This window comes from Cotesia typhae, unplaced genomic scaffold, assembly GCF_013202065.1.
Source record: "Cotesia typhae breed Kobodo isofemale line unplaced genomic scaffold, CoteBio_Ctyphae scaffold_70, whole genome shotgun sequence".
Taxonomy (NCBI): Eukaryota; Metazoa; Arthropoda; class Insecta; order Hymenoptera; family Braconidae; genus Cotesia; species Cotesia typhae.
The window spans coordinates 1,514,963-1,535,506 of NW_027423780.1; the positions used below are offsets into that span (position 1 = coordinate 1,514,963).

Below are 20,544 nucleotides of genomic sequence, written 5' to 3' on the forward strand. Positions count from 1 at the left end.
AATATAAACTAGTCATTACTTATTAGATTTATTTATAGAAAAAAAAACTAGTCTATTTTATTATACCTTTATAAATAATTATAAAAATTATAAAACTTGGGTTAAAAATATTTAAATATTAATGAAAATATTTTAATTTTGATAATTATGGTCCAAGATTTATTTAAAAAATTAGTTTGTTTATAAAAACTTTATAATATTTTATTAGTTAAAATTAAGACAATTTTATTATAAAATAACATTTTGTGCACAATTGTTAGCTTAAAATAATTAGGTTTAAAAACAAGTATGTGAAAAAAAAATTGCTTCTAGAAATATATTTCTAAAAACTTGATTGTGTTGAATCAATAATACTCGTTTTATTATTAATTAAATATTATTACTAACTATAATTAACTTAATTAATAAAAAAAACTCTTATTATTGACTCAACACGATCAAATTTTAAGAAATTATTTTTATGATTTTCTTTTATTTTTTTAATCTAAACCTGCACTATGGATGATTGGTAAATATTTTAATGTTTCGTGATTTTTCACGACAGAGTGGACAGCGATCTCCAATTTTTCGATTGCACTCATTGCAAATACATAAATGACCGCATTTAATAAATGCCCAGACAGCAGCCCGAAATCTACAGCAGCAGCATATGCTTGTCCCTTCCGGAATAATCTCTGAAAATATTAATTTAAATTTGTTAAGAAAAATTGATTAAATTTCATATAATAATTTCTAAGTAAAATACCTTCGTCGTCACATGCTGAGTTACTTTGAATTACTGTTAAGCCAGACGTTGACAGACTAGACTGTGACATACTAGAACTTGACAAATTTGCCATCGCCGGGCTAGAACCGGCGGGGGCAGACGCAGACGATTCGTTGACTGTTAAGCCAGACGTCGACGGGCTAGACTCTGACATCCTACGACTTGACAAATTTGCCATCGAAGAACTAGAATCGGATGGCTCAAACGCAGACGAATTATTGAAAGTTAAGCCAGATGGTGTGGTCGCACGGCGATCAGTCCCTGAAGTTACTAAGGAGTTAATGAAGTAATCTGTAACAAATCCAATTATTTATTAAATTGTTTCATAAGATGGCCAAATGAAAACTAAAAAAAATAATTAATGAAAAATTACCTTCATCATCACTATCCGATGAGATTATTAAAGTGTCATCTAAAGCACTCGCATTTTCCGATGATCCTGCAACCGTGTCATCAATCACAGCTTCAGCTGACATAGGCTGTCTTGGCATAGTCGGTCCCGTTGATGAGGTTCTTGGAGTGAACCTATCTGGGTAGGTACGTTGATTAATGACATTAGGCAGATCCTGCAGATCCGTTAATCGAGGCACTCTAATATTTAAACCTAGATGAGTTTAAGAGAAAACAGAGTAAAAAAAAATATATAAAGTAAGATTATTCATGAATTTTAACAACTATAGTGAAACATAGTTATTAAAGACAAGAAATCTTACTAGCTTCACTGGCAACAGCACGCAAAATTAAATCCTGCTGATAGCGGTCAACAGAAGTTGCCAAAAAATCTTGAACTGTAATTTGTGAAGCGAGCAAATTACTTCGCAGTTGGTCAATATTTCTGTTTGAAAATTGATTGTTACCCTTGTGGAAATAATTCTCTGAAAAACTCTTGAAAAGTTTTTATAACTCTGAATAAGACTTTTCGAAAGTCTTCACATCCCTAACTAAGTAAAGGAAAGACTTAATAAGTCTTCAAAACTCTGCAATACTCTTCAAAAGTCAAATTTTCCCTGCAATTTCGGAATTTCTCAAAGAGTTATTAAGACTTGATAAGACTTGTTCAGTTTTACAGGAAAAGAAGAAAATATTTCTTTTCAAAAAAATTACTTATCAGAATTAAATAAAACTATAAAAAAGAATTAATGCATGTTTTAAAAAAATTTTTTTTAAATAATATTTTCATTACGAAAATACTTTGATGGGCATCGAATCACTCATAGTTGAGCAAGTCAAAACATCAACAGCAAATGAAGTGCACTTGATGTTGGAAACAGATACTACTCAAAGAGTAAATCCAATCGGTATTTAATTTGGACTATCAAATATTAAAGTCAACTTTCTAGGTAGGAAAGAATTTTCTATCCACACGCTATCTGCTGGAATTAATTGATACCTAACATATTTTAGTTTACGAATTTACAGTTAGAATCTTTGAGTGTTCTTAGTTTCTAATAGGTGGCATGTGGTTAGAAAATTCTTTCCTACCTAGAAAGTTGACTTTAATATTTGATAGTCCAAATTAAATACCGATTGGATTTACTCTTTGAGTAATATCTGTTTCCAACAGCAAGTGCACTTCATTTGCTGTTGATGTTTTGACTTGCTCAACTATGAGTGATTCGATGCCCATCAAAGTATTTTCGTGATGAAAATATTATTTAAAAAAAATTTTTTTAAAACATGCATTAATTCTTTTTTATAGTTTTATTTAATTCTGATAAGTAATTTTTTTGAAAAAAAATATTTTCTTTTCCTGTAAAACTGAACAAGTCTTATCAAGTCTTAATAACTCTTTGAGAAATTCCGAAATTGCAGGGAAAATTTGACTTTTGAAGAGTATTGCAGAGTTTTAAAGACTTATTAAGTCTTTCCTTCACTTAGTTAGGGATGTGAAGAATTTCGAAAAGTCTTATTCAGAGTTATAAAGACTTGTCAAGAGTTTTTTCAGAGAATTATTTCCACAAGGGATATAATTATCAAATTTATTTTAAACAAATGACAATCGAATAGAATAAATTTAGTTACAACAAAAATTCATCATTTCTAAGTCAAAAAAATATTGGTTCCGAATATATATATATACATATATATATATAACTAAAAATTATTATTATTACTAAAAATTTATATATATATATTAAAAATTTTTCATGAATATACATTAATATTACTTACGTAGAAGTACATTAAGAGATGGGTTATTACGTCTGCATAGACGGAGTAATTGTTCTGTGTAATTTTCCGTGATGTTCTGAATACGTAATGGACCGCTTTGCCTGAAGAACCCATCGAATCGCTCTATGTGTCGAAGGAAAATGGCTACACTAGGGTACTCTTCTTCAATTCTAAGTCCTGCCGCTGATGTAAGTTGGAAGGCATCAGGTCGATAATCGTCAGGAACAAGCGGCAAGGACCATGATAATCTTAGAGCGTGATCATTAATACGGAGTGGCAGGTTTAGTGAACACCAATTTTGGGTAAAATTCTGATGAAAATTCAACAAATTAAAATTTATTACAATTACAGTAATTTAATTAAAAAAAAAAAAAAAATAATAAATAATTCTTTAACATGTGATTTTTTTGAATTTATTACTTTAAAATAGTAGGAATAAATTTATTAGGCAAATATTTTGTATAAAAATTACCCATTTTAAAATAGAAAAAATAATTGCGTCAAGAAAATGACAGCAGAAAATACAATCATTTTATATCGGATATTCAGATTTTTTTTTCTTTTTTTTTTTTTACATCAATAAAATTCATTAAAGAAGCTGATATTTTATTAGTAGAAAAAATTTTTTTCCCCTTGTAATTATTTTCATTTAATTTTTTCAAGAATAAAATCTAATTTTCTTATTTATAAGCCTATCAAAATGTTATTATAAATAATTATTATCAGCAGTAGTATAGCTCAAATTCAACAATTGTTTCATAAAAAAATATATGTGAAATAAACAGTCAAGTTAATGCGAAAATAAAAGCTCCCCATCTAAATTAAATTTGTCGAAATGAATAATACTTTCTAAGAGATAAATTTCTTTTTTTCTTCTTTGGTAAGTATATATATATATATATATATTTAATGATATAAAACCAAATTCCAGAAATCTCTAAATCAGCTTCTTTGACTTAAAAGTGCAATAAAATGTTATTATAATATGAATTCTATATTACAAAAATAACGCTATGTTATCATAAAACATCTCACTACGCTAAGCACTCGCGCATGGTCTTAAAATTATTCTTCGGTTTTCTGATTTATTTTCAAAATTTTGATATTAAACTAAGTTTACTAACTGATGAATTTTATAAGATAAGAGATAATGAACATAAAAGTATTAAAAAAAATGAAAGTATTAACAAAAATGTAACTTTTAGTGCTATGTAAATATATATTTTAAATTCAAGTAAATATTTTAAATAATTTTTTTTTCAGTAGATATGCTACCATTTTTCGAGTATCATCACAGGATACGATTTTCTTGATAATGAAAAGAAATTTATTTATTTCTTTATTAATTTTATATGCCAAGGCGTTAGTCGAATTACAAATTGTTACAACAGCAGAAGATAAAAGTAGATATGATTATATAAATCGTTCGTTAACAATCATTTAAATTTATAAAATAATAACATGTGTAATATCAAAGAAAAAATTATATACAAATGAATCTTTTTTGATTTGTGGTAGAATTTTTTTTCTCTCTTTGAATAATAATATCCTTTGTCTTTATTGAAATTTTTTTTAATATTCAGTTTTCTTAGTTGTTAGTAAATTAATATAAATTAGTTATAAGAATTCTGAATAACAAACTTGATAATTTTCTTATTTTCTGCATAATTAACTGCACATAAGGATAACTGAAGAAAGTATATTGTAAACAGCATTTACTTTTTTTTTCTTCATTTATATCAATATTAAGATATCTTAATAATTTATAAGTGCTTTTCGAATCGCACATTAAAACAAGTCAACAAAGAGTACTACGTTTTATATCAATAAATAATTATTAAAGTAGTTCATAAATAATTATAACTTTTATAACAGAGTGTTTCAATCGATAACATTTTTTGTTAAATAGATAACGCTATTTGTTGTACACTTTGAAATATTATTAATTTTTTTCCGTTTAATTTTATTCTATTGTATGGAATTTAATTTGTACTTACCCGCATGACTTGCATCCATGTAGCTTCAATCCTACATGTGGGGAAGCTGCTGCGGATCGCTCCGACAAGATTTCCATCCATTGATGTCACGACAGTACGTATGTTATTCGTTAGGCGAGGATTAAATTCCAAGAACTGCCGAAAAATAGATCTATATAGTTCTTCTGATTGTGCACTGCACAAAGATAGCATCAATGGGATGGTCTGTACGAAGAAAACATAAGAATTATATATAATAATAATCATCATATAAATTTTTATTGAATTATAATTAATTGAATAATTAAAAAAAAAAATTACTGTCAGTTCAAAATATTAAATATAAATTAATATTAAAATATTAAATATTAATTATTTAAAAAAAAAATAAAGTTAGCATCTGTTAGTTTATCAAACCAGCTTACGAACGTTTATTTTTTCAACAACTTTGATTATAAAAGCATTTTTTCTAAATACCGAGTTCAAATTTATTTCTTCATCTAATTATAAATATATATATATTTTTTTTAATTATCAATATATGAAAAATTTATTAAATTCAATAATCAAAATAAATTGTATGCTTTATAATATTTAAATAATGGGTGTCAATAACGAGTTCATAATTTCCAAGTTGAATCTCTTATTGACAGCCATTCGACAGCGTTACGATAGTAAATATTAGTTATTATCATTTTTAAAAAAGAATTTGATTATTAAAAATATTTTATGAGACATTACCACGAACAAAATTCTACGATATTGATACTTGATTCGTTAAAAAAATATCAAATCTCTAATAGTATCAATAATTGGGGCTTCTACCTTATGTTTTAATTATTGAGTTTAAATTTTACTCACGGATTCCGCTCGGTAAACGAGTACCATCAGTAAATGACTTAACCTAGGTGAAGTCGGAACGAGCTGCAACACAACGAATTAAATTTTTTTTTTTTAATTTATTTTTTATTGAATATATTAAAATATTTGAAAATTCACTCTCATCGAAATATCAATGTAAATTGTATTTTCTTCCATTCGTTGAAGTAAACTCATGTTGGCAAAAATAAATGCTGTACTTTGATCTCCACTGTGAACCGTACCACGAAAGACATTATTTGTAACGGTTAGGTTGTTTAAAATTACACCTAACTCTGTCAAACTTTTTATTTGTCCTCTTAATCTTATATCTGCGATTGGTCTTCTATCATTCGGAATAGTTGGATAAGGCAAATTACGAGCTCGTCGTGCCGTACCTCTACCTCGTATTCTGTAAAATATGATTATTATAATAATAAAAATGCATGCACAGCAAAAAAATTTACTTGATTCAAGAGAAAAATTTTTTTATCAAGTAAAATTTCCTAAATCAAGAATATCAAGTTCTTTAAAATTATATACTTGATTCGAGAACTTTTTTTTCTGTGTGTGAAAGCTAATTTTTTATCAACACTAGTCGCTTACAATGATAGAAGAATTTAATAACCATTGATAAATATTTCTTAACAATTATTAAATTGCACTTAATAAATTACCTATTAACTTTTCATAAATATTTGTTAATTATTAAAAAATATTTATAAACATTTAATAAATAATTTATCGATTGTTAATAAATTATATTGCAAAAATTGAATAAAATTTAATAAATAAAATTACCGCTCTCGTCCAATTCTCCCAGGTTGTTGTGGAACTACGTAATCGCGGTCGCGGTCCTCATTTGGGTGATTTAAGTGACAATTCAACAATGATCGCCTAGAATCATTCCAAATCCATAATATGGCAGGACACTGGTTTGTAGGCTTATAAATACAATGATATTTGGTAACTATCAATGATCTTTGAAAGAATTTAAATGTTTCGCCTTGATGGTCTATAAATTGCATTGGAATACATCAACATCATCTCCATTTTCATTCATCTATATAAAAAGAAAAAAATGTTTTATAACATAAAAATTATCAGTTATCTAAAAATTTACAGACTTTATGGATCATATATATTTTTTTATTTTTTTTTTTTTCGAACAGAATTTATTCATCGTTTAAGCAAATTTTAATTATTAATGAATAAAATAAGTTTCAATAATTTATTTCATATATAATTGTTAGTAAAATATTTTTTATTTTTTTTTTTTAATTAACGAAATAATCAATTACCTTGCAATCTGATAAAAATCAACGAAGCCGTAAACTTAAATAAATACACTTCCGAACCGTAATTTCAAGCAGACTGAGACTAACCACCGAACCAACAACCGACGCCAACGACCAGTACAACCACAACCAGAAATAGAGTTAAGCGGGGCAAGTGTACGCTGGGGCTGAGAGTATCTGCGCATTACACTCTTGAAGCAGGCTCTACTATAGGCCACTCGACAGCCAATCACAATTTTCTTATTTATATATCTATATATATTCTTCTGTGCTTAATATATATATATATATATATATATATATATATATATATATATATATATATATATATATATTTTCGTATTTTTCTGCTATGTTCAACTATATATATATACACAAGTAAACGTAGCAAACTAATTCAAGAGGCTACGACTATATATATTTATGTACATACATACATACATACATACACACAAAATCACGCTTAATAAAACAAAAGAAAAATTTTTCGGCTTACGACAAAGAATTCCATGGTTATCGTGTAAACATCTTAGCGTATAAACAATGACTTACTTATGATATACTTATTCTTATTATTCCGTATTAAATCTACTACGTTCTTTACGAAACTCCGAGTAAAGTGATTGAAAACATTTTAAATTCAAACAATCCTTTCGTCGTACATTTTTTTTGTTAACCCTCCGTTGGTAGAGCCATGAGCAAATCACTGGCTAACAACTCTTCAACTTATAGAATGTACCTGTATTGCAAATGAGAATTCAAAGAAGACGAGGCTGACGAAGGATTAAGAAATTTTTTTTCATCTCTTTAGCAATCTACATGATAACTATTCTTAAAGAAAAATATTCAAACTATGTGTGGCTGCAGTTTAAGCTAGATAATACAAAACACTACAGTGCCGATTAATCAAGTATCTCTTTAATTAATAAGCATCGTACAATGCAGGGATCGTCGTGTACTTTAATTCCCGAGTAAAAACATAAAATATCCGCAACAGGGCTGCAACAGCGCCGCACGGAGTCTAAGTGCCCGCAACAGCGCCGCATCACAGCCGCAACAAATCTGTGATAAAATAAAAAAATTATAATTGCCGCAACACCGCCGCAACACAGCTGCACTGTAATAAAAATTTATAAAATACTTCTTAAATCCCGCAACACCGCCGAAACACAGCTGCAACAAATCTGTGACAAAATAATAAAATTGTGATTGCCGCAACACCGCTGCAACAAAGGTGCAACACTCAACAAATCAATCATATATTTTTTATAAATTTTAAAATAATTTATTATATCATATGGACGTTCTAATTAGTAAATTGTCTAACTCCATTTTAGAGAATCTTCTATTTGTACGTAAAACACAATTAGTTCAAAATTCATTATCACTTTAAAAAACCATTTAATATCATTATTATCTATATTAGAGATATAATATTTAGGTTTGAATCATTCAAATAATTTATAATTCGATTATGGCTACATAAAAATGTTAAACAAATCACCCTCTAAAAAATATGGAGTTAGACAAATTACTAATTAGATCGTCGATATACCATCTAGGCCACTGCAATGACTCATTACTTTATGGTAATTTTTTCAATAACTAGTATATTTGTTAGAAACAATTTTAAGATTATTTAGTACAGAAGTTTATAGAATAATTAGTTTAAAAATGATAATAGTATTGTAGAAGAGATGAAAAAATTTTATATATCTACTAGTCGAACCATGTTTCCAAAACATTGAACCCATCAAAATACTACAATGGAAATGAATTACAAGCCAGCACTTTTAATTATGAAATATTTTTATGATAATTAACATTAATTTTAACAAGTTGCATAATCTATTAATAAGTTATTCAATATATTCGACATTATTTTCTTGTTCACCAACATACGTATTTTTTATAGTCAAACCTTCAACATTCCGTTCTATTCTAATTATATAACACAAATTAATTATTTCACAAACATCAATTAAAACTTCTGACGAATCTCTTTCAATAATTTTATGAAGATAAGGAACGGTAATTCGAGTTTAGTTTGGTCCTTCAATTAAGCTCAAAGATGCTGTAGTTTTAAATGAATCTTCAAAAAAAAGTTCTTTAAAAAAGACATAAAATCTTGAATCTTGACAATGATATTCACAGTTATTGGCACAGTTACAAATTTTTAAATAATACTTCACAAATCCAATTTTAGGTCCACTTTGAGTAGCTACTTTTATACAGTACGATGCAAATGCTGTCTTCCTGGAATAATCTATCGAATAAATTATTTGTTTCTGCTTTTTTAATCTGTAAAATTTATGAATTTTTACATTGTTATTACTTTCACCAATTTGATCTAGTGCGACGATAAGATTTTGAGATTTAGTTTTGAGCAAAGACATTTTTCCCAAAGCGTATAAATTCTCTCCTATTTTACGACTAGTATCAACTCTTTTTCCTGTAGTTTTTAATTTCTTGCAAAATTTTGTAACTGGTTTTTCTTCAGGTAAATCTTTTATTTTATTCAATATTGTTAAGTGATTAGAAACTTTAGTGTAAATTTGCAATCCAACATAACGGGTACCATGCACGTATCCTACCATTTTGCCCAGCAAATCTTCCAAAAAAAAACATGAGGTTATCCACAATGGACCTAAGTCTTTGACTACCTGAGGTAAATGCCGTAAACAGTGAATATTGAATGTTGTAAATTGAATATCATATAATGTCTGAAATTTAGCAGCAAATGCATTTAAAAGATTTTCACTCAAAGCAAGGGACTCTAGCGATATTGATTGTTGGGTGAGAATGTAAATTCCTAGGACTAACTCAATGTAGTGCTTAAAAATGTATTAACTTTGGGATCAGATGGTCCAAACCAAAGTCCTGCCAAAATTATATTTTCCCTTAAAATCCTCTTCTCATACGGTAGTTCATTTATGATAAAGTAAAATGGCCACACACTGTAAGTCCGTGATTTAAACACAGGAGCACCATCGGTATACCACATAAAGGTCAAATTGAAGATATCATGATCAGGATTGAATTCTGCGATGTGTTCCTTGTACAATAACCCATCATAGATATCTTCGATGCAATCATCATTAATTTTTTGACGCCTGTACGGATATGATAAGTCATTAATAAAACCAGATCGTAGAAATAATTCTTTCAATTGATGATACAGTGGTACTTCTATAAAATATAAAATTTCGGGTCTGTTTTCAACTTTATCACTTTCACAATTATTTTGAGGTTGAACTACGCAGCTGCAATTTGACTCTATCGTTTTTAAGTTAGCTAGACATTGACTGCAGTAGTAGTGTTTGATTAATTGTGCCTTAGAACCGTTAAAATGTTTCATAAAAGTATGCACCGTTTTTTTATGTTTACTATTTGGTGGTAAGTGTAAAGATATTAATGACAACAAATCTTCCAATGCACAACCCGTTAAATTATGTCGAATAGAATACATAAAAATACTAAGCATACTTTCAGAGCATGTTATGGGAGATGATTCGTATAGTGGTAAGTTTTCTTCGTTTTCTTCAACATTTGATTGGAGATCGTCATCATCACTAGCCTCGCCATTAATTTCATCGTTGTCATCGAACTCGTTGTTACTATTATCGCTATCATGATGATCATCATTATCATCCTCATCATCGCCAATCTCATCATCAATTTCGTTATTTTCATCATCATTGTTAGAAACCTCGTCATTTTCACGATCATAATCACCAACAACATCATCAATTTTATCATTTTCATTATCGCTATCATTGACATCGTGACGGTTGCCATCGTAATCTTCGTTGACAGCATCGTTGTTATGAAAATCGTTTTGATCACCTTCTACAATATCGAACTTTTCTTCTTCAGCTTCACTAGCTGTAGAACTTTGGTCACATTCTTCTTCTAGAAATATATAGTTGAAAAATTTATTTTTTAAACAATTACATTATTATAAACATAGCTAATAAATATTTATATTCTACCACTTAATTCATCCGTATTGCTTAAGTTTTTCATGATGATTTCTTTCCTTTTAACGAACCACAGCTTCCTAAGATTTGTGTAAGTTGGATTATCAGAACTATTTATTTCTTAAAATTAGAGCAATCAGTTTTTTAAAAATTGAAAAGAAATTATCAATAAATAAATGATACTGAAATTAGCAGACATCTGAAATTTTTTTTGTATTTATTACAAATCAATTAAAATATAAATATATTTTTTTACATTTGTACTTGTAATTTTCTTTAAATATAATTTTTTTTACATTTCTAGACATCGAATTTTTTTTCAAAATTTTTTCGTTTTAATTTAGTTATAAAAATCCAAAAAAATGACTGATGTTTATTAATAACAGTTCCTTATAAATAGATAAATGAATAGAAAGTCAATATTTAAAAATTATAAGTAATTACTCAAGCGGCACAAAAATATTTTTGTTGAATTTAAGTTGAAAATTATCAGTTTTTAACTTCTTGGTTAATAGAATCTACTAAAAGCTCAAGTATTTTTTGTGACGCTTGCTTAATAAAAATTTTTTTGAGGTTACACTGAAAGGTCCTAAACTTAAACTTCAATGAATTTATTTTCTACTAATTGCATTTATCGTTTTCAGCAAATGCTATTTTCATTATATTGAACTATTTGTTATATTTTACCTGTTATTGTTGAAAATCTGTGAATTTTTCAATCGTTTTCGTAAAGTGTATTGTCTACTTCGACAATAATTTTCAATATTTTTCGAAGTATTAAGTTTCGGCATTTTTATTAAATTATTTTGTTATTTTTATTTTGAACAAATTTTCCAAAAAGTATAAAATACATAAAGACATAAGACGATATCAGATTTAGTATACTAGTATATACTAGCACACATACTTATATAGCTCACACATACATTTTGGATAATCAGCGCCATTATTGCACTTGTTATTTGGCGCCAAGAGCGTAGCATCTCGAGTGAAGCGCCATCATATACTACTAAACTTGCAACCGCTTATGTGTAAGAGTGAGACAAACTTACAAACGACGCTCGTAACCAAGGCAACGAGAACCCGGCATGTTCATTCTTGCACTGTTCAACTCTTTGTGTCGCTTATAATCGAAAACTTGATAAATATTGAAGGTATGACTAATTGTCATGGTCAAAAAAAATAAAGACAAGTGGGTGTTGATATTTTGGATAGAAAGTTGTGAAATTTCAATCGTTAGTCTTAAAGACATTAGTGAAGTGCTAAAATCAAAATTGATTCGAGTTGGCTGGTGCGGAGATCTTCCGTGGGTTGATCGATACGGAATTACGACTTTATATGAAGCTAAATTATTGAAAATTTCACGTGAGTATTTCTGTAAAATTTTGTAAATGATATTTTATAATACAGTTTAGTGTTTCTAAAAAAAATTAAATAGTATTCTGTAAATAATTTTACTTTCTTTAACCTATAATTTTTAACTATGATGCATGTAAATGTAGCAGACAAATAAAAAATTTTTCATTAAAAATCACGCAATAGTTATAAAATAATAATAAACAACAATTTGCTTATTGATTTGTTAATGTTTATAATAAGTTTTTATTAATTTTTTATATATAAATATTTTATTTCATGTTTTTACAATTATGGAAACTAATCAATGTCTCATATTAAAAAATTTTGCGTTTTTTTGTTAAAAAACAGTGTTAAAAAATTTTGTATTAAATATTTAACACTTTTATGTGTAAATTTAACATTTATTCTGTTAAATCAACACAAAGAATTGTTAAATATTTAACATAAAAATTCTTAACACAAAATTTTTTGAAGCAATGAAGCAAAATTTTTTACTGTGCTGCTAGTTTCAAATTCTCTAACTATTTTCCTTAAATAATTTATTGATAATTAGTATTAAATTTTTTTATTGGTATTTTCAGGTAATTTCAATTATTTAGAAGCTTTATTAATTGATGTAAAGGGTAAAGTTTTAAAAAAAAATTATTCTGTTAGCATTATGGCAGAAAAAAAAAAATTATCAGGTAACAAGAAGAAAAATGCCAAGTTACAGGAAAAGAATGTTCAATCTATGAACGAATCAACCAAAGAACTTGTCAAGATTGGCAAGCCATTAAGCAATAATTCGCCACAGATAAATCGTCCCATCACAACTACTGATAATGATTTGATACAAGTTGATGATAGTACCAAATCCACAACTTCTAGTGAAACATCACAGACACAAAAAAATACTTGTGAAAACTGCAAAGATTGTATTTGTAGACCATGGAGATCAAATCGTAAGTTTTAACAGTAATTAAATAAATTTCTATTAATGTTATTTTTAAATGATTGAAGAAAATTTTATAGAGCTAGTAGACACATGACTCTATCATCATCTGACTACTAGATTTGATTTAGTTGCTAGTGCTTTTTTTATGTATTGTTTGAGACAATTCTTTGATACTGTGACTAAAAACTAAATCTTCATATTGATTATTTTAATATTCCTTAAATAAAATATTTTCTATTCATTTAGTTACGCCAGAATATACAACTTTATTCGGATTGCAAGCAAATAGCTTTAATAAATATATATCAAAGAAGAATTTAACTGCAAGTCAAAAGCTAAAGGTAAGTCAATTACTATTTTATTGTTATTTATAAAATATAAAAATTTTATTTCAGCTGTAAGGAAAAAATATAATATTATGAAAATTAAGGATATAAGCTGTTGAACCAATTATAAAAATATCATCAAACATAAATTTAATTATTATAATTACTAGATCCAGTTTTTGGATGACAGAAATCGAGAATTAATTATTATTAATTCAAATATTTAATGTTATTTAAGTTTAAAAATATTTATTTAATAGATTTTATTAAAATAATCTAAAAATAAACCAAATTTCAGATTGAATTACATCCTAATACTGGAATTTTTATTTCTGAAAATGAGATAAATCTTGCCTTGAGTAAATCCAATTACAAACATCGAAAGCTGGTTAGGCAATTGTTATCTCTAATAATAACTAATGAAGAATTAATTGCATTTAAAACTGCTGAAAATATGAATAAAAATAATCCTAACATACGCAATGCAATAATTGGTAAGGAAAATTTTTTAATCGGTAAACTAAATAATTTATAAAACAAATTAAAAAATTTTTATTTTTCTTAATTCACAGGCTATTTGAAAAGTGAATGTGATGTCTCCTTAACGATTGTGGAATTCAATGACATAGTAAGACGCAAAATCGATCAAGCTGTAATAAATCAAAAACCACTTGATGAAATACAAAAATAAAAAGTAAAAATATTGAAAGGGCTTTGACCAGCCGATCTAAACGAAAGCTACTATCAAAAGAAAATTCCAGCATTGTTTCAAAAAAGTTAAAGGTTGGTTTAAATGTAATTTTCTATAGTTATAATGTTTATCTTCGTATTTACACTACTGTTAAGTTATTTTATAAATCTTTATATTAATTGCCTTGATAATTTTTGATTTATTCAGTTTTTAAATATTTTTATCATAGATTCTGATGATACGCTAGGAATAGAGCCATTTCTTCACTCAGAGAGTAAAGATAGAGATGACACAAGCCAAAACAAGACAAGTCAAATTATTCATGAAGATTTATCACTAGTAAATATAAATGATAATCACGAGCAATCGACTGAGTCATTTATTGGAAATGATAATACTTCAGGAAAGGACAAAGGTACAGATGTAATTAAAGTGTCAGAAATTGGAAATCAACAGAACACAAATAAGATTGAGCAGACAGTGACCATTGAAAATCTTGAAGAGGACAAACCGAATGGCTTGGAAAAAAAACAAATCACCAGCAAAACAGACCAGTAAAGGAATCAGCAACAAATTTAGAACAACCAAAAAACTTTTCTGCCAATAATAACTGTCCAAATCCACCATTTTCTCAGCTTGAAAATAATACACAGACTTCATTAACTACTTACGACAATACTAACACTGGATATTACGAAAATACACCATTCATGAACCATTTTCATTTGCAATATCCTTATAATTATGGTCAAAGCTACCAGCCACCGAACCAAACTATGCAATACTATGAAAATGAGAGATACGTACCGCCCTCGAATTACAACGATTCTGTCAACAACTGGTATTACCCACAACAAGACTTTAATTATCATCCGACGACAAATAATCAGGCCCCATCGAGTAATAGCGGATTAAATGAACAAAATGACCAACTCCAATTCCAAAACCTTTGAAAAATTTAACTATGAAATTAATTGCACTTTAATTCATTTTTCAATCAATAAATAATCATCTTTTTTATAAATGAATAATTTCTTTACCTAACTCTTTTTTATATAGCGTGCAGCAGTGTTGCGGCGACGATTTTAATAAAATTCAGCAGCGTGCAGCTGTGTTGCGGCGGTGTTGCGGCAATGCGAGTCGAGAATAAAAATTTCGTGTTGCGGCGATTTTGTCTTCCAAACGGCTGTGGTGCAGCGGTGTTGCGGCAGTGAATAAAAATTTTATTTTTTAAAAATCAATTTTCATTTTTACTCGGGGTATTCATAACAATCCTTATATGCTTAATTTATGTTATTTCAATAGTAATGTAAATAATAGAAATAACAATAACGAATTTATCTACGCTGCACATAACTTCCCTTGCGACTGCGAGTCCACTCTGGAACCACTCTGTTTCCAGAGTCAGAGTGGAATCATACTAGATCCAGAGTGTTTCCAGAGTGGTTTTGTGCCTTTTTTTCAGAGTGAAACCAGATTGGATACAGATTGAAACCAGACTGTATTCAGAGTGAATACAGAGTGAATACATAGTGAATACAGAGTGAATACAAATTGAATACATAGTGGACCCATAGTGAACACATAGAAAATTCAAGATCGATACAGAATGGAATCAACGTGAAGCCAAAGCGGAGCCAGATTGGTTATTCAGTGAAACTATAGTGGAGCCAGAATGAAACCAAAGTGGATACACAGTAGATTCACGATCGATACAGAATGAATTCATAGTGGACCCGAAGCGGGTCCAGATTGGTTATCGAGTGAGACCAGAGTGGATGCGGAGTGGAGCCAGAATAAAACCAAAGTGGCGTCGGAGTTGAATCAGAATGCAACCTGAATAAAATTCGATTGGAATCAAAATGGAATGAGAGTAGATAAAGAATAAAACCAGCGTAGAACCAAAGTGAATACAAACTGTTGCAGAGTGAACTTTAATTATTTTCTTAGCAAATCCTTTATGAATTTTGAGTTACTCCAAAGTATTTTTAGATTAAATCCAAAGAATTTTTAGAACGGATCTGTCATGTTTACACTTCAGTATACCTACTGTGAATTTATATCGATTTTGTTTCGTCTGATCAAAATACATATGGTTCAAAACGTTCGTATTGCTACATAATTTTTAGTAGATTTCATAAAAATCTAACTATTGCAGCCGTCCTCATGGCGCAACTTTTAAAAAATTTAGCCATTTTCTGACTCAGTTTTTCGAGGAGATTCAGAAAATGTAGTTTGTTCAAAAGTTTATATATATATATATATATATATATATATATATATATATATATATATATATATATATATATATATTGGCCACGTCTAATCATATATAATCAGATTTACTTATGCATTATTATATATGATCATATATAATTATTTTTACTCATATATGTCTGATAAAAAAATGCTTTCGAGAATAACAAATTCATTTCATAAATACATAGAGAAATGGAATAGTACGGTAATGGTTCGTTACAATATTAGGATAATCAATTCATGACAATATTAAATTAAAAAATCGCAGGCGTATGGAGGGCTCGAACTCAAATCTTTTTAGCTGGAAGCCGTCTGGAACGCTGCTCACTCGTCCAAGTCACCAGCATTAATATTGAAAGACATAAATTTATTAGACTTTTAACAACAGAAAGTACTGGTTTTTATAAAAATTTTTGCAATTTCATCAAATTCCGGAATTCAATAGATTTTTGTAAAGTTTAAGAACTTATTAAATTTGATAAAATTCGCAAAGTACAATAAAATTACAAAAAAATTATGTCATTATTAAAAAAAATTAGAAAATAGTCACTGTCCAATAAATTTTTCGGTAATTATTGACAGGCTGTATGTCAGTGTCAAAACAATCGTATTGCCAGTCTAAAAAAAAACTTTTTAAGGTCCCAAGAGTATTATCGCAAGATGTTTTGGTCATATATGTTTGATCATTCCAAACCTCATGTATAATCATATATGATCAGACAAAAATTTTTTTTCATCGTGTATACGATACCACTTGACGTACAAGTTCATAGAAATTGACGTGATAATTAATTTGGATATCTAAATCGAAACATTGTCAAGTTTGGTAACTAAATAAAATTGTGTAATATCGTTATAACCCTGTGGAAAAAGCCTGATAGAAAATATTAAGTTCCCATAAGAATCCTGATACGTCTATGTGGACCAAAAAATGCTCCGATATAAATGCTATCATAACTTATCCGTTGTTACCAAAAATTAAAATCTATCCGTGTTTTCCTTATCGTAATTCATAGGATTGTATCATTGTTTTCAATTGATTGGACTTTACTCGGATAATCGGTTAGAGTATTCATAGGGTTAAATACATCCCGATCGAAACAGTAATTTCATAAGCATATACAGTTGCTCGAAGCTATACTTTTTCGTCTGCAAATGCATTTAGGTCGTACAAGCTATATATGCATCGGATTTTCCAACTTATAGTTGAATTAGTATTACACAGGATGGTCTGCTCAATTTTTCTATCAGAAATTAACAGTAATTGCTCATTTAATTTTTCTCATCTCTATCGTTAATAATAATATATTTACAATACAGAAATGAGATTATGTTATATTTATTCATGAGGAAATGCTGTTTCAAAAACACATTAAATTCCAATAACTGAAACTGACATTCCATTAAATTAACCGTAATTGAAACTATAAGCAATTGCAGTTTTTTTTTGTATGAATTTTATAGGATATCACAACAATATTTCTTTGATTTTCTATATGTTATACACCTATATAAATCTTCCCATAATGAGAAACAATGAGAAACAATTTTTATCAGAAATTTTTTTGAGTACCGATTGAGTCCGATATTCATTACAAAATACAATTCATTTATTTATTTCAGTTTTTAAGTTTAAACAAATTTAATTTCAGTTTCACCTGTAAAATCCAAAATGTCTCATTTGCAGTTACTGATTTTTATGATTAAAAGGATCGTATACGAATTTACTGTTTTAACCGTACAATCAAATAAATCTCATTAAAAAAAAATTATTAACAATCTTTATGATATTAATTATTTTTTTGATAGATATTTTAGACACAAAAAGTAATTAGATATACTCTGAAATTGCTTTACAAAATAAAAAATAATCGTTACTTCAAAGTACCTATAAGCTAAAAGAAATTACGTGTTTAATTTTATAATTTGAAATAAGAAGAATGACTGACAACATTTGGATTACTTAAGAGAAAATAATATTTAATTTCTCATTTTCTATTAAGTATGAATTTATGTAATTGTAGTAGTTTTTTAAAATTATACAACTTTAATAAAATGTTTATTTCTTACAAACAAAATAAACACCACAATCTTGGGTATTTTTAATAATAAAGAGTAAGAGTTGTCTTTCTCACTTACCTAGTAAAATAAAGGGGTACGAGATGGAGAAAAAGCTTCCACTGAAAAGTAGGGGAAGTCGAATCTGAAGTGTTTGAAAGTATAAGAGTTCTATCGTAGACAGTCGAGTCGCGTTATAAGATCGCTCATTATAAGTCCGTAGATAGAAGTTTCCCATACTCCCTCCACACGTCTCTATACTCTTCATTGGCCAAGAGATCGAACTCTTAACGAGAATCGGCTGTACATAACTAAAGCCCGCCAAAGTGTGTAGAAGCCGGTAGTCACGTTGGCTGTCGTTTCAGTTGTTTTTTAGCCGTTCACAGTGAATTAACTGCGGTGTTAAATTGACAAAAAAATTATTTAAATAATTAAAATTTAATATTTAATATAATTTCAAGTAATCCATTGACACCAACATACACGTAAGTACTGAATATTTTTATTAAGTTTTGGAAGAATAATTATTTTTTGATATTTAAAAACTTCTTCATTATTGTTTAATTTTGTAAGTATTTTACGACATGAGACTCTGCAGTAATTATTTTGAACAATGAAAATAAGTTTTAATTTTTATGTGTTGTAAAAATTACCGAATAACTGTTTCAATGTGCGTGAATATTTAACAGAGTTTTTGTTTTATTTGCTTATGATTAACGTAATAATAACATTACTTAATAGTATTGCAATTTTAAAATAAAGTTTGTTAATGTAGTGATATATTAATTCGAACAAGTGCCGTGCATAATATGATTGTATTAGTGTTTTCAGTTTAACAGGTAGAATATAGTAGGTACTATTGAAAAGTCAGCAATTGTATGTTAGAATTGTCTTATTAAACGATCGATAACCATGAGATTTTTAAAAGATTTTATGTGGATTTCCAACTTAACTATTAATATCTATTGCGTTACATGAAAAAAGTTTTGTTTTTTATTTCTAAATTCTAGTATTGCATTGTTTGCTGATTGACAACTTTTCAATTATTGCTTGACATTATGAGTGTTTTAAAACAGTAGACAGTACAGTGTTTATTTTTTTAATTACAATAAAATTTTTACTTTTAACTTGCTTTGTAAAAAATTACCAAGTAATTTTTGAAATCTGTTTCAATATTTGAGAGATTATTTGAATTATTTATTTGATTAAATATTGAAATCAGAATTTAATTATTTATTAAAGTGTTATTATAAGATTTTATAAAAAAATTATAATCGTCATAATAAATTTGTTCGAACAAGTGCCGTAATTGATATGATTGGATCAGAATTTCCAGTTTAACAGGTAGAATCTAGTAGATACTATTGAAAAGTCAGCAATTGTATGTTAGAATTTTCTTATTAAACGATCGATAACCATGAGGTTTTAAAAGATTTTATGTGGATTTCCAGCTTAACTATTAATATCTAATGCGTTAAATTAAAAAAGTTTTGTTTTTTATTTCTAAATTCTAGTATTGCATTGTTTGCTGATTGAAAACTTTTCAATTATCGCTTGACATTATGAGTGTTTTAAAACAGTAGACAGTACAGTGTTTACTTTTTTAAATGCAATAAAATTTTTAATTTTAACTTGCATTGTAAAAATTACTTCGTAATTTTTAAATATATTTCAATATTTGAGATATTATTTGAATTTGTTAATTTAATTAAATATTGAACTAAAAGTTTATTTATTTATTAAAGAGTTATTATGAGATTTTATAAAAAAATTATAACCGTCATAATAAATTTGTTCGAACAAGTGCCGTAATTGATATGATTGGATTGGTATTTCCGGTTTAACAAGGTAGAATCTAGTAGGTACT

At 27.8% G+C, this 20,544-nt stretch overlaps 3 protein-coding genes across 6 annotated transcripts in view; 1 reads left to right on the forward strand and 2 right to left on the reverse strand.

Moving 5' to 3' along the window:
• Window positions 1-233: 233 nt before the first annotated feature.
• Window positions 234-20,544, reverse strand: part of LOC141537278 (uncharacterized) — a 44,261-nt gene continuing 23,950 nt past the window's right edge. The window contains exons 1-9 of one of the 4 annotated variants that reach the window (XM_074258168.1): window positions 18,759-19,067; window positions 6,574-6,835; window positions 5,776-6,184; window positions 4,936-5,139; window positions 2,939-3,248; window positions 1,480-1,554; window positions 1,140-1,370; window positions 746-1,057; window positions 234-674 (exon numbers count right to left, since the gene is read on the reverse strand). In XM_074258168.1, coding sequence (XP_074114269.1) covers window positions 496-674; window positions 746-1,057; window positions 1,140-1,370; window positions 1,480-1,554; window positions 2,939-3,248; window positions 4,936-5,139; window positions 5,776-5,802 — 1,338 coding nt within the window. In that variant the 5' untranslated portion in view covers window positions 5,803-6,184; window positions 6,574-6,835; window positions 18,759-19,067 and the 3' untranslated portion in view covers window positions 234-495. Of the gene's footprint in view, window positions 675-745; window positions 1,058-1,139; window positions 1,371-1,479; window positions 1,555-2,938; window positions 3,249-4,935; window positions 5,140-5,775; window positions 6,185-6,573; window positions 6,836-7,073; window positions 7,257-18,758; window positions 19,068-20,544 lie in introns of those variants that run through there. The other 3 variants (XM_074258165.1, XM_074258166.1, XM_074258169.1) reach the window with 3 other exon arrangements.
• On the reverse strand, window positions 7,529-11,843 carry LOC141537217 (uncharacterized). The gene is made up of 3 exons (XM_074258071.1): window positions 11,738-11,843; window positions 11,063-11,130; window positions 7,529-10,982 (listed from the first exon to the last, which is right to left on the reverse strand). Exons 1-3 carry the CDS (start codon window positions 11,839-11,841, stop codon window positions 9,889-9,891), a joined length of 1,266 nt encoding a protein of 421 aa, XP_074114172.1. The 5' UTR covers window positions 11,842-11,843; the 3' UTR covers window positions 7,529-9,888.
• LOC141537170 (uncharacterized) lies at window positions 12,208-14,360 on the forward strand. The gene is made up of 5 exons (XM_074258016.1): window positions 12,208-12,415; window positions 12,991-13,350; window positions 13,590-13,684; window positions 13,968-14,163; window positions 14,242-14,360. Exons 1-5 carry the CDS (start codon window positions 12,220-12,222, stop codon window positions 14,358-14,360), a joined length of 966 nt encoding a protein of 321 aa, XP_074114117.1. The 5' UTR covers window positions 12,208-12,219.

Excerpts from the sequence above, each read along its gene's own strand:
- LOC141537170 (XM_074258016.1), top strand. The coding sequence starts at position 12,220 with ATGGTCAAAAAAAATAAAGACAAGTGGGTGTTGATATTTTGGATAGAA. Across the intron at positions 12,416-12,990 it reads TAAATTATTGAAAATTTCAC|GTAATTTCAATTATTTAGAA; the intron begins GTGAGTATTTCT and ends TGGTATTTTCAG. Across the intron at positions 13,685-13,967 it reads CTGCAAGTCAAAAGCTAAAG|ATTGAATTACATCCTAATAC; the intron begins GTAAGTCAATTA and ends ACCAAATTTCAG.
- LOC141537217 (XM_074258071.1), bottom strand. The coding sequence starts at position 11,841 with ATGCCGAAACTTAATACTTCGAAAAATATTGAAAATTATTGTCGAAGT. Across the intron at positions 11,131-11,737 it reads CAGATTTTCAACAATAACAG|GAAGCTGTGGTTCGTTAAAA; the intron begins GTAAAATATAAC and ends CACAAATCTTAG. Across the intron at positions 10,983-11,062 it reads CAATACGGATGAATTAAGTG|AAGAAGAATGTGACCAAAGT; the intron begins GTAGAATATAAA and ends ATATATTTCTAG.